At 38.0% G+C, this 15,084-nt stretch overlaps 1 protein-coding gene across 5 annotated transcripts in view; it reads left to right on the top strand.

Moving 5' to 3' along the window:
* SCN8A (sodium voltage-gated channel alpha subunit 8) overlaps positions 1-14,009 on the top strand; it is a 323,320-nt gene extending 309,311 nt beyond the window's left edge. For all 5 annotated transcript variants that reach the window (XM_077483715.1, XM_077483713.1, XM_077483711.1 and 2 more), the window contains 2 exons: positions 2,682-2,952; positions 9,170-14,009. In XM_077483715.1, the coding sequence (XP_077339841.1) occupies positions 2,682-2,952; positions 9,170-10,317 (1,419 nt within the window). In that variant the 3' untranslated portion in view covers positions 10,318-14,009. The remainder of the gene's footprint in view (positions 1-2,681; positions 2,953-9,169) is intronic.
* Positions 14,010-15,084: the final 1,075 nt, after the last annotated feature.

The raw sequence follows: 15,084 nt of genomic DNA, 5'->3' as shown, positions 1-15,084 counted from the left end.
TATAGGATAAATCCCAATTTTATCCTTAGATTGCTTTAAATTACATTTTATACAGAGTGTATCTGTAGCGGGTGTTGTAATGATTACCAGGTGGATACTGGATTTTTCACAGATCAAAGCACATATTCACAGCATACCGTGGATCTTCATATGCAGTCCAAAGCTTTTATTGCAGATAGATCTGCATTTTGGAGCCAGGAAGGACCCCTTTGCACTTGTTCTTTTGCAATGTGATCTCTCTGCAATAAAAGCTTTGGATGCATATGAAGATCCATGGTGTGCTGGCAAATATTAATCTGTCGATTATTAAAAACACATGTTTCTTATGATGATGATTACAGAGAAAAACATAGATTTAGTATTTTTATCTTAATCATGATTGGATTTTTTTTGAGGCCATTATGCCTTGTATAAACAGTACATATATTAAAACAGTGTCATAATATCTTATGACTTGCACTAGAGTCCATGAGATTCAATTACTTTATCTTGTTTGAACAATATTGAAATATGGAAAGGTTCCATTCTCATTTGTAGAATATTTCAGTATTTAATTTTGTTAGTTGAGTTGTCTCTTATGTTCCTTCTCTGGCTTGTTAATAGTTTTGTCCACAAGTGAAACAATGGACTTTACACTATACAAGAAGTCCTGTTTCATTCTGCTGGTCAAACAACATTTATTGATTTCTCATTGCCAAAACAATGCAATGCCAGCTGACATTGTGTACAACCAATAATAAACTGGTGGTTTACCTTGTTCGTGGAGTAAATCTTTTCTGTTTCAATCTTTTTATTCAGTTTTTAAATGACAATAAAAAAACATGTTATAATGTAACAAAAGAAATTGCATAATGACACTGTCATCAAAATCAATTGACAAGAAAATAGTGACAAGGATAAGGGTTTAAGGCAAAAACCTGTGAAAAGTCCATTGTTAGGTACCAGGAACTTCAACAATGTGGTTAACTGTAAAGAGTCCCATATAGCAATACAGGTTCAGCTATATGCCAGGAAGAGGGCAAACATGTTATGGGCCTTCAGGCCAACATTGTAGGCTCAGCAAAGGGGTCAAGCAGGGCTACACCCACGCACCCTTCCACTTGAGCAGGCTATGACCATAATAAATTATCTATGTCTAACATAGGAACCACTATAGCGCCTAACCCTAGACTTGTTTATCTTACTCTGGTAGCAACAAATAATTAGGTCAAATATATCAATATAGTATCCTGTAAAATCACTTGTCATATAAAAAACCCTGAGTAAAAACCCTAAGAAGCGACAAAGGGACAGAGAGCCAACTAAAAGACCAATACTGCGCCTAAGGAGAGAGATAGAAAAAGCAAGTAAAGAGAAGAAAAATAAGACAACCAGAGAAAAGAGTAGAGAAGTGAGACCTTACCAATCCAGGAATCCACCCTACCACCGATCCAATGTTAACCTTGAGTATCCGCTACCTGTAGGTAAGAAAGCCAAGGGACCATACCTTTTCAAACAGATGTATTTTTTTTCCAGGAGGACACTAACCATTTTTTCATGGAGCATTATCCTGGTTAGCTTTTGCTACATTAAAGCTAGGTCAACTACTGGTCTTTTCCTAGCAGTAGCAATTGCTATTTTGGCTCCTAAAAACATGTAGTATATTAAGGTCTGTGTGGATCGCTGGATTTTTTCCACAGGTTTGTTAAGCAATGATATTCGAGGGTTTTTGCTAATATTGACCATAGTGAATGAGTAAATTAAGGCATGAACCCATATCCAAAAACAATGGGCCTGAGGACAAGTCCATCATAAATGAAGAATGGATCCCAACTGGCCACAGCCCCTGAAGCAGGGGTACAGTTTAAAGAGGCGCTCCCGCACTAGGTACCATCTTGCAAGGAGTAAATATTTACATTGTTCTTAGTTCAGAGAGTCAATGACTTTAATTGACTTGCACACAACTTGCTTGCAGAACAAACATTTCCAGTTCCATAACCAGTTTCCCTGGTATGTAACTCTGATACTGGTAAACATTAACTCAGCCTTGTATTTTAGCCTACCTAAAATTTAAACTAGTTTCCCTTTTACCCTGTTTCATAGTTTAAAAATTAGAGAAGTTATATATCCAAATTTTTAATTCAAAGAGGCTCTGACAGAGAGGGATCATCGCTGAGGGTTTTCAGAGCCAGGCGTTCCCCTTCTGTGAGATTGTAATTTATTGAAAACCCCTTATTTATGGTGTGACCTGATAACCTAGTTAGCTCCTTCTCAATCATTTTCTGGAACTGGTCTAAAACTTTTACCCTGAAGTTTACCAGGTAAAAGTCTTTACCAGGTAAGCCTGAAGGAGGCCCCCCCCCACAGATGACCATGTGCCCTCCTCCAGGCAGACGCCAGACTTCCCAGCCAAATTCTCCAGTGTTGTTGATTTATGTAGAGGCTTCAACTTGTGCATACACATAACAATATGTTTGTCTGAAAAAAGCTCTATAAGTTACAGACATTTATTGTTAATGTAGAACCCAACCTAACCTTATTAAAGAAAACCTATGTTTAATGTTTTATGTACTGAATTCCGTTAACCACTGCCTTTTGTTCTGGATTCTTAATGCCATGTGTTGAGAAAGTAGTGTTTTGAAGCATTTATTTACTCGTTTATCTGGCTTTCATTAATGTTTACATTTTCTTTTTTTAAACAGAATAGATGCCAAGGTGCCATCTTTGATTTGATCACCCAACAAGCATTTGATATAATCATCATGATTCTCATCTGTCTGAACATGGTCACCATGATGGTGGAAACGGATGATCAGACTGACTATGCTGAGAATGTCTTGTATTGGGTTAATGTGGTTTTTATTGCCTTTTTTACCTCGGAGTGTGTGTTGAAGCTGTTTGCACTGAGACATTACTACTTTACCATCGGATGGAATATTTTTGACTTTGTTGTAGTAATTCTTTCTATTGTTGGTAAGTGTAATATTTTTGATAATTATAGACGTATTTACTGTTAATGCAGAACAATATTAGCATAACAGAAGGCAAATTCACTTTAGGATCTAGAGATGGGCCCAACACCCAGGTTAGAGAACTTCTAACCCGAGTGGCTATCCCCATTGAAGTCTATATAAGCCGAACAGGAAAAATCAGAAGTGCCCATTCTTAAGGCTTATATTCAAGTTATTGGCCATAAAAGTGGTATGGGGGTCCAGGTACTGACCTGGGGAACATATATACAATTTTTTTTTAAAACAATCTTTTTTTTTAGGAGCAGTGATTTTAATGATGCTTAAAAGGCAACAATAAAAATGAAAAATTAATTTAAATATAGTGCATGGGGATCCCCTTAGTTTTCCTATAAAGTGGCGCATCTGTAGCATGCATGGAACATGCTGCAGCAAAAATGACATCTCTAAAAACAAAACAAAAAAACAAGTCAAATCATATTTAAAATGGCTCACAGTTACAATTGCTGGTAACAATAAAGAAAAAAAATAGCGTAGGGTCCCCCTCCAGTCAGACCCTTTGGGTCTGGTATAGATTTTAAGGGGAACCTCATGCCAAAATAAGGTGTGAGGTCTCCCCCAAAATCCATACCAGACCCTTATCCGAGCATGCAGCCTGGCATGTCAGGAAAAGGGTGGGGGACGAGTGAGCCCCCCCTGAACTATACCAGGCCACATGCCCTCAACATAGGAGGGTGCTTTGGGGCAGGAGGCTCTGTTACTTTTGCTGCAGCATGTTCTGCGCATACTACAGATGCGCCACTTTACAGGCAGACTAAGGGGACCCCCATGCGCTATATTTAAATACATTTTTCATTTTTATTGTACTTTTTTTTACAATTTTCTTGTCCAGCTGTCAGCGGGGAAGCTCATTGACAGCTGATGACGCTGCCCGGCCCCACTCCTTAACAACCAGCTTTTGCCCAATCAGGGCGCAGAATGCACTGTGCAACCAATGTTGCAGCCTGCACTCATGCTCAGGCCGAACAGTTCGCCCAACACTATTAGGAACTTGAGACACTGTATTTTTTAGTTTTTATTAAACATTAATGATTTCAAGACCTTGGGGGTACCCTGCCCCCAAAATCACTTTTATAGGATGCCAAGTATCTTTTGTGGGATTCCCCCACTCCTTCCCTCCCCCTCGTGATTCCTGGTGTCTATCTAATCAGAATTACAGTAAATGATGGAGAGCAGGAGGACATTAAGAAACATCTATACCCCTCTGAAGAGTGTAACTATAAAAACACTCAGCTATGAGTACTTCCAAGTTCAGAGCCATCAAAATCCTGTACTCAATCAGCTGGAGCTGAGGTCAGGCTAGACATTAGATCTCTGAGGTGTCTATAAAGAGTACCTGTCATCTGTCAGTGCTACTACACAGGAGGCTTGTTAGCCCCCTTGTGATAAAAATAAAATTCAAAAGTGTTAAAGTTAAAAAAAAAAAAAAAAAATGTAAAGTATCTCCGTTTCCCCATGCATGTATGTAAACAGTATCTGCACAACACATATTGGGTATAGCTGTGTATGCCAGAGTGCAGGAAATAATTCCATGTCCCTCAGTTATGGTTAACTCTAAACTGATGAACTTTAAAGGCAGCTTCGCCTACTGATAATTTTGGGTACCACAATTTTTTGATGCTTCATGTGCACACACAGTTTTTGTGCTTGACATAATTAATATTAATTTACTTGACAAGTTAGTATTTTGTTTTTTTACAAAAAATAAACAATTATATTGTGTTTGTGTACACTAAAATTCATACATTTTTACTGAAAATATAGATTTAATAAACAGCTACGCAATAATCATGCAAAATAGACTTTTGCAACTACCATATTTTTCCTAATGTGCCTTTGCTTTCAGAATATGTACAATATTTTAGGTGTTTTAAGTAATCTTCTAGCCAAAATAAAAATTTGAACTAGTATCCAAAAAGGGAACAAATGCTTTCGGAGGTGAACTGTTTAATAGTTGTTGCTTTTGGATTAATCAAGTGGCCAAAAGAAAATATTAAACTTTAGGCCTGTAGAAAAAAAAAAAAAAAACACCAGAAAATGGCCTGATAACGTATGCTTCATGCAACAAATTAGCCACTACACACAGTATAGTTTTGTCCAACAGTTATAACCCTGCCCTTTATTCACATCTATAGAGATATGTAAACTACAGAAATGGCATACTGTTAAAGGCTAATACTATGCAATTTTTCATTACTTATTCTGTCTTCTTGTTTCTTGCGGTGTCGGGAGTGTACCAAAAGACTGGCATTTAAGCTGACCTCTAGACAACTGCCAGGCCACTTGCTCAGTCCCAGGCTACAGCTTGGATACCTACTACTTCTTTTATGTTATAATTCTACTTCGGCTTCCTATTCCTGTATTTTCCCCACATCATATTTACAGACATAAAATAAATCTGTACCATCTTTATTATGTCTTGTACAGGGGATGCGTTATAGGTAATGATTTCATCAGTTAGAAAACAATTCAGTTAACAGACACCTCCTTGTAGTTCAGATGATCTTTATTTCCATTCACAAATCACAAGGTAAATGGGACCCCCAAACTCACACACAAACACACACACTCACTTTTCCACTCCAGCTGGCTGCATCAATGGCATAAATACTTGTGCATTTTTAGTATTCACAAACTCACATTATAACATAACCTTTAGTCAGGGCTGGCCCAAGACATTGTGCTTCCTGGGCCCAGTAATGAAGTGCTATCCCCTCCCCCTCCAAAAAAAATAAATCAGGCCCACCAAAAGGCGGTCACATTAATAATTTTTTATCATGACAATTAAAACCAAAATTACATTTATCAAAAGTCAGATTTACATGCAACAGTGATGGTGGGGATCAGACAAAGGTGGCGGTGTTGGTGGTGGTGAGGGGGGGTAGACAGTCAGGGGTTGTAGGGAGGGGGTTAGACACAGTCAGGGGTGGTAGAGAGGGCTTAGACACAGGCAGGAGTGGTAGGAAGGGGTTAGACACAGGCAGGGGCGGTAGGGAGGGGGTTAGATACAGGCAGGGGTGGTAGGGAGGGGGTTAGACACAGGCAGGGGTGGCAGAGATGGTATTAGTGGCGCTGGCACTTACTTTCTCTCAGTGTCAGCCGTGCCTATAGCGATCCTTCTTTCATCATGGGGTCTCTGCTCAGCAGAAAGCTCCTCCCCTTCACGCTGTTGGCCATCAGCCTGTCAGCTGATTTTTTCTTGTCAGCAGCAATGTAGGAGGAGCCACGGAGTGAATGGGCAGGCGGCCAGCTTTGCTTTGCCATTACATGTAATATCATCCACATAGTGGAATAAGGAGAGCGGAGCGGGCGTGTGGAACAGAGCGATCGGGTGGGGCCACTGTCTTCCTGGGTGTCAATGTACTACCCCTCAGAACCTACCGTCCAGGGCCAATGGTCAAATTGGGTCTAAAGTGGTATTAAACCCTAAAAGTGAAGACTTATTAAATTGCAGGCTACCAATACTTAGATGTGATGGCTGCATTTGTTTTCATTTTAGGCTTTCCTTCTTCTAATTTAATCTGGTGATCTGACCAGTAAGTGTGTTCTTCAAAAGAACATATCCACAAGAAATACTAAACGTCCTGGAACATAGTACGTATCTAGTAGAAATAAGTTCCCAGGGGAACTTATTAGACCTCTGATGTCTCTATAAAGAGTACCTGCCATCTGCCCGGTGTGACTACTTAGGGGGCTTGTTAGCCCCTTGTAATGAAAATAAAATTAAGTGAAAAAATAAAATTCAAAAGTGTTAAAGTTAAAATGTAATAAAAAATTTAAAGTATCTGTTTCCCCATGCATGTATGTAAACAGCGTCTGCACAACACATATTGGGTATAGCTGTGCATGTCGGAATGTGCAAAATAATTCCAGGTCCCTCATTTATGGTCAACTCTAAACTGATGAACTGTAAAGGCAGCTTTGTCTACTGATAATTTGGGGTATTGCAATTTTTTGACGTTTCATGTGCGCACACAGTTGAAATAGTTAGAAAAAAACTGAGTTAGGGACTTTAATTATGCTGCCTGGAACATATAAATAGGAGGTAATTGGTATTGTACAAAACCACACATAAATGTCCCTTAAAATATGGACAATAATGTATATGGTCTACCCGTTTAGCAGATACATCCACTTCATCAGGACCATGAACTCCTTGTGTATACTTGACCAAAAATACTAAATTTGTTCTAGAAAGGAAACAACTCAACACATATCAATCAAAAATACAAAGGTAATCTGTCCATAAAATCAGGGATAGCAAATAAAAAAGGTCTCACTTACCCCTGCCACAATGTGGACATATTGCCCGCCCAAGGGCAAAGAAGAATCACCTAACACAAAAAATCACAGCGGTGTGCTGACTAAAAAGCGGTATCCAAATAGGCAGCATAACCTAATGATGGAAAAGCATGGGTTTAAATATGGCACCCTAAATCCTCTAGACAAAGAAGATATTTGGTTGGTGTTTGGGTCCCCTCTGGCCACGTAGTGTTGAAGTCTTATTTTTTACCTCTTGACTCTGCATTCCAGCTTGTGGCACACTGGCTTGGGGGGATCAGATACCGGAGTGAAGTGACTTTCAGGTTTGTGCAATTTCTAATGTTGCACTGACATCACTTTCAGATTTTCGGGATGATGTTGGCATTCATAGGGGATTGGGATTGGGATAAGACATTTTACCTCCAGCAAGGCTTATTTCATCAATATACTTGTAGTGCAGGTAAACCAACAAGCTCTCAGATGAAAATATGATGTTTCCACACCCTCCAGGTACAGGTTTGCATACGATAGGGCACAGGTTGTCCGCATCACCATGCCCTGCACAGCTGCCACTGCCCCATCATGTTGCTGTCACTGAATATAGTAAGCATACCTATGAATACTCCAGCCTCCGCCTGCCTTTCAACAGCACATGTCTGGAGCACAGGCTATGAACTGTGCTCTGATCTGTTCCATTGTGAGTGCACCTGTGGCCGACATATTGCCCTCTTTCTGCATTCTGCCTGATGACACATGAAAGATTGTTACTTTAGTGTCTCGGTAGTGTTAAATTGGATGTAAACCTGATTCATGAAATTTGAGCTGGGCACATATATCTGCAGTGTTTTGTTATCCCCTGTCCTGTAGCTGTCTCCTGCTCCGTTCTTCAGTTATGAGCCTAACTCTGTCAAGTTCTCTGTCACATATTGGGGGGGGGGAGCTATAAATAGATTGGCACAGCCCTGAACTATTCAACGAACCGGGCTGAAAGTCTCTACCTATGAGGAGAGGGGGTGTGTGCCTTTCTTTGATTCAGATGTCTTGGCTGTATACCTGTAGTGCTAACCAGAAAGAGAAAATCTCCTAACATGATCTGAACTTTCTAAACAGTATATAAAGCTGAAGACAGCAGATATACATGTAAAACTTATATAGGGAGATTTGAATTATCCCTGTGTATCATCTGAGGCTGTTCACTTCACTGGGTATATGTGAGGGTTTACATCCAGAAAACAGTCACTTTCCACAATAATAGGTCTGTCAAGGTGTGGAGTAACAGATGTCAGATAAAATGGTGGTGTGAAAGGTATATATGGTATCCCAAAACTAGGTGGATGCTGCCTTCCTCAGATGGGGTAATCTGAAAGGAACTACAAGAAAAACAGAAATGGAAGGCGAGCACACCTAGTGCATTACCAGAGATAATTTAATAAGAAGAAATTTTCGTATAAAAGTGGATACTCACAAAATGCAACTGACAAAAGGCCAAAAACAGTGCATGGACATGCACAGAACACGGGGTACAGCTAATGTATTTCGGGGGTGCACCCCCTTCCTCAGAGCTAGGCTAGTCTTGTACACCATGGACAAGCGCTTTTATAGGGAATGGTGGAATTGAAAATTGTGTGTCAAAAATAGCCACACCGTCAAAGGGATGGGAAAGAAAAAAAATTGAATAAGAAATATATATATATATATATTTCTTATTACTTTGGAGAATAAAGACATTTTTTAGTGTAATTTTAACATGTAAAGACCATGTTTAAAAAAAGGTTAGTTCAGTTCCTTTGTTTTACAATTTCACCTTATATGTTTTTTCAAAAAATGAATTGAATTGAAAATGTGAAGGTTTCGGCCATTTATATTATGTACTAAGTGATCCATTTTCTTCCCTCTAGGTATGTTTCTGGCTGATTTGATTGAAAAGTACTTTGTGTCCCCGACACTCTTCAGAGTCATACGCTTGGCTCGTATTGGTCGTATACTTCGCTTAATCAAAGGAGCCAAAGGAATTCGAACCCTGCTTTTTGCCTTAATGATGTCCTTACCGGCCTTGTTTAATATCGGCCTGCTACTATTTCTCGTTATGTTTATATTTTCAATATTTGGAATGTCGAACTTTGCCTATGTAAAGAAGGAAGCAGGGATAGATGACATGTTCAACTTTGAGACTTTTGGCAATAGCATGATTTGTTTATTTCAGATCACTACCTCTGCTGGCTGGGATGGTTTATTATTACCCATCTTAAACCGCCCCCCAGACTGTGATCCTAAGAAGGAGAATCCAGGAAGTCCGATGCAAGGTGATTGTGGAAACCCCTCTGTAGGAATCTTTTTCTTTGTCAGCTATATCATCATCTCCTTTCTCATAGTGGTAAACATGTATATTGCTATAATCCTAGAAAATTTTAGCGTTGCCACAGAAGAGAGCGCAGATCCTCTAAGTGAGGATGACTTTGAAACATTTTATGAAATATGGGAGAAATTTGATCCCGATGCCACCCAGTTTATCCAGTTCGGTAAACTCACAGATTTTGCTGATGCCTTGGAGCATCCATTGAGAGTTCCTAAGCCAAACACTATTGAACTTATTGCCATGGATTTGCCTATGGTGAGTGGTGACAGAATCCATTGTTTAGATATCCTCTTTGCCTTTACCAAACGTGTGCTTGGAGAGAGCGGGGAGCTAGATATGTTGCGGCAGCAAATGGAAGAGCGCTTTGTAGCTTCCAACCCTTCAAAAGTGTCTTATGAGCCCATCACCACTACGCTCAGGCGCAGACAGGAGGATGTATCAGCTGTGGTTATACAGCAGGCCTACAGACGCCATTTAACAAAACGAGGTTTTGTTTGTAGAAAACCTTCCTCAACTAAAATGGAAAATGGAGGAACAAATATGGACAGAAAAGAAGGCACCCCTTCTACAGCATCGCTGCCATCATATGACAGTGTAACTAAACCTGAAAAGGAAAAACAAGAAAGAATACAAGAAGCAATGAGAGAAAGAGCGAAAAGACAAAAATCTGTCAGGGAATCCAAGTGTTGAAAAAAATGTTAACATTTCTCATTTGCAAGCAAAGATTGTTTACAAATTTAATAATTATATCAATGCAGAACAGCTATGGAGACACTTATCTGAAGATCAATACCAAACAATCTGCTTATTATGACATTGTTGCATTTTAAGGCAGTGAATCACCACCTGGTTAAAGGACAAAAACGAGGAAGTTGTACTGCATGTCTCCCATCAACCAATGCAACTTAGGAGAAATGACCAGAGCTGCAAGGAATAGTCCAATTCCAAGGCAGCCAGATGGAGTTTATTTTCTCATATTATTCTGAAAAAAATCAGAAAAAGCACCACTTAGGGATGTAATTATTCATGCAAAACTATATTTGCAATGTTACCTTAGTCAAGCAGCAAAACAAGACAAAATAAAATAAAAAATAAAAAAAACACAAAAAATCTGGGAAAATTAAAAAAACAAAAGCAACTTAACATTAAGCCCATGCCACATGTCACAATTTATTTGATATATCTGCATAATTTTTCTACATGGGCTTCATGTGATTCGGGAGATGGGAAAATTGGGTTATTTTTCTGGCTAAAGAGCATTTGCTCAGGCCAATTCCAAAAAGAAAAAAAAATTAAATAAATTGTGCTCGTTCAATGCATAGAAATGACTTGCATGATGGCATGCTGTGATCAGGAATCATGCATGAAGACTCATAAAACACAAAACATCAGTTCTCTGTCCACTGCAGTGGGATAGCCATAAGTTTGAGGCACTCCACTGAATACTGAACACTATATCTGGAGGCTACTTATATATACCCTTCACCAATATTTACCAAATCTTCAAACTTTTACACGTCATGGTTAGGGATTAAAGCAAGACAGAAAGATTTGTGTATGTTTATGAAAAATTCTTTAAATAACATCACTTTTGCACATATTACAAACAAAATGAGAAAAAAAGAAACTAGTTGCTGCTTAAGGTTTCCTTTACTGGGGTACTATAAAAATAGTAATAAAAAAACAAGAAAATAGCTTCTAATATACTATGCCACTGTAAACCAAAATCTAGGGCTTATGAAATTCAGCTTTTTGTATTTTACAATGTTTTTAGTCTTCATTCTACAGAGGGCATATATTTAGCAGAAGCAAAGCTGCAATATTTAGAAAAGCCTTTAATTGAGTAAAGATCGTGGCACTGGGATGTGTTTTTTGCAATTTGCTTATACATTTGTATAGGCATTGTTTTCAAAAAAAGATTGTTTTGTTTCGCTTGGGACAATTCACAGCTTAGCACTTTAAATGGCATGTTTCACTTTGTCCTCAACTTTGAGTTGTATTTTTTCCTTTATTTTTTATGTTTTTTTACAAAAATGTATTTGCCACCATGTTTATAGTGGCAAATTTGACAATGGTCAGAATAAAAGGTTTAGTTCAAATGACAAGTTTTAAGGTCTTGAGGTGTAAAAATGCATTGTGAAATGTAATGAGTTCCAACACATTTCATAGCAAGAAAATATTGTTTTACACATATTTGTCTTCATTACATTACATTTTTATGTTTTTTTCACTATAAGTGTTAATGACTAAGAATGTTGGAGACCAGAAAATTAAGAATGTGTTTTTATTTTTTATTTTTTTATATTCATTTTTTAAATATCATTTGACACCTGGCTGGTGCTGCAGTAACATTATGCAAAAAAAAGGAAAGCTTGCTGTGTTCTGTATTTTATTAGCTGATGCTGCTAAAAATGCTATGGAATCGTGTGGTGTAAAATGTGGTCGAAGAAGAAAGCTGTTTGTGGTGTGGACCAAATTATTACCTGATATCTAACCAACACACAGAATGCATGAAATATCATACTGTACACTCATTTGTTTACTAGTTCATGACTCGATTTTCTGTTGAAACCCACTTGAACACTTCCAGCCATACCTCTGTGCCAAGAGAAACACTTCCTAGTCTACTTCAAATGCAGTGGCATAGGTGAGCATTAAACGAAGGAAAATCTGAAGAAGGAACAGTTTCTAACTTCATAGTGTGTTTCTATTTATTGCTCTCCATTTACAGCTGAAATAGGATGTATTATATATCAACTCCATACATGTGTACAGGCTACATTGTAAACAGCACAAAAAGCTGAAAAGTGTGGTTCAACTTTTTAAGAGGATATTATAAATGCTGTAAAATATCATTTTATTTTATTGACTTTTTTTTGTAAATACGGAAAATATGACAAATTAAACAAAATAGCTTCTGGCGTATGCCATTGTCATCTTTATCATTTATTTTTTATTTATTTTTAAAAAAAATGCCAGAACGCTTTAGTGTGAACTGTATATCTCAGATGATAACACACCAATAAGATTATGAGTTGTCTATTCTCATTCCAGTGTGCAATAAATATTGACCACTTCTATGCAACATTTGGCTAACCTTCATATAAATATATTTAAGCTGTGATAAGCCAAGTTGTTTTTATATAGCCACTTGCAACAAATTGCTGAGGCTGGTGATTTTACAAAGCTATGTTTTTGTAGGGTTTCTAACTTTCTTTTCAATGAAAGGGTCAGTCTACCCAAAAACAGATATTTCAGTTAAAGATGGCGCTGGATCAAACATTGGCTTCTTAGGTCACTAAGGGTCTGCTGCTATACAATCTGCTAACCAGAGGTCTTTAACACTTCCAGCCAAACCTCTGTGCCAAGAGAAACACTTCCTAGTCTACTTCAAATGCCGTGGCATTTCGGCTGCAATCATAAAAAAGGCAAACAAGAAAATGTAATTCCTGCTACATTCTTCATAAATCCTGATTCTACTCTCAAGCCATGCATTTTTTTACTGCAGAATGAGACTTAATGTAAAATTAAATTAACCAAAAAATGCGCTGTAAATAAAGCTGTATAACATTATTTAAACAAAAAAAATACACTTTTACTCTACTATGTTCATGTTTGCTCCCTGCACTGAGCAATTCCTGTAGACTCTTTTGCATGAACTTCCTGTGGACATATAAGCACTTTGACAGCAGCAGAATTTCAGTTTTACTGCAGTGGCAGAACATGCCAACACTGTGTATCGGCACAGTTGTCTCTAGTCTAACTTTGAAGCACACAGAAAAGGGGGACAATGAAGCTGCTAAACTGAGAAAGCATTGTCACCCCAGAAAAAAAGGGCTTGTGGATTAATCTTGCACCAAGTATGATTTAATTGAAAGCAGAAAAAAATGGTGGTCCATGTGTCAAAAAACATTTGATGTATGGGTTTAAATTCAAACTTAATGCTTCTTTAGTATTCAGAAATGTATCAGAAAAATCGAAACACCAAAATAAAGGCAGCATCAAGTTGGTGGACTTTGGTGCACAGAGATCTCATTTCTGTAGTCTCATGAAAAGCCAGTAAGTGATACAACCAGCTGTACACTTCATTGTTGGGTTGACTGACCCTTTAAGTACATCTTTATCTAAAATATATAGTCCATACAATGTAGTAAGTAAATTGACCGAAGTATCCCATCTTAATTTCTGAATAATCGAAGCAAATGCTGGCTGCTAGCTTTGTTTAAACCGTAGGTAGCAGAGTGACGCCATCACCAGCAGTAATGTGGCAGTAAACAGGCACTGATAAATTTGATGTCTTACTTTTTTTGTATGTCTTTAATTTGGGCAAGGGAAGGGATGATGAAAAATGAAGCTTCACTAAATAAAGAAGTACCAATGCATTGTGTAGTTTGTCATGCACTCTTTCTCCACAATCCAAAAGAAAATAAATCCACTTTGGTGTAAAAACTGAATAAACTTAATAGACATCCCCCACCTTATACTCTCTCAGTTGTACATAGCTAGTGGAAAGTCGAAGGGCGTAGTAGCTTCTTTTATTTCTTTGGCACTTCCAAGACAAGATTTTCCTAAATGAGGATTGCCACTTCTATGTGAATGGCATGATTGTCACAATGTCTGATTATATTATGACCATTTTAGGATTCTTCATAATGTAGGAGCAAACAAAAAAAAATACTGGAATCTTGCTGCAAGAGAGAAATCAATATGGTAAGGAGTAAAGCCAGTTGGCTACTGGAGAAATCTCTCTACTGGGTTCTCCGAGAAAGATAAGCAGGTCATTTAACTTACTAATGCATGTCAAAATCTGAAATACTAGCTTTGGGTGAAATTGTAATTTCATAAGGTTTACTAATTGAAATAAAGGCACAGTGGGAAGGAGAGATGACAACTGGTCTTTGGGACAGTATATGTTTTTTTATGTAAGAGGAAGGAGAGTTCAATCAGTGCTACATTGATATAGCTGGTGCACAAAAGGACTATACTATGCAGTCCTGAATATCATTTCTGCTTATCCTTAGTTAGCTTGGAGGAACAGAAGTTTACAACAAATTAGCCTTTGGCCTTGGATTTGATTTCACTACCTGCCCCTCTTATTGTCCTGCCACTGCTAAATACTAGACCTTCTTTGTCAATTCAGGTGGAAAATTTCTGTCAATTCAGGTGGAAAATTTCAGAACTACTGTTGCTCTTTTTGTAGCTTCTTATAATAGTTGCCTATGATTGGTAAGGTTATGGAGTCATTGGCCATCTACTTGTATCATGCCTCACAACCGCCTCAACAAAACTTTCCATTCATCCAATGATTAGACAGACATTCAGCATTCCGATTCAGCATGTAGAACACAATGTCACTATACATATTTGTATCTCACAAACTATTTTAGAGATATAAGCATCATGTAACAACATTTTGTCACATAGTGTAAAGCTCACATTACATTTGGCTCCAAAAAC

The sequence above is a fragment of the Lithobates pipiens genome, unplaced genomic scaffold (assembly GCF_037356315.1).
Source record: "Lithobates pipiens isolate NorthernLeopardFrog02 unplaced genomic scaffold, aLitPip1_a1.2 Scaffold_16, whole genome shotgun sequence".
NCBI lineage: Eukaryota > Metazoa > Chordata > Amphibia > Anura > Ranidae > Lithobates > Lithobates pipiens.
The sequence above is the reverse complement of the archived record's forward strand: the minus strand, read 5'-3'. Positions and strand labels throughout refer to the sequence as shown.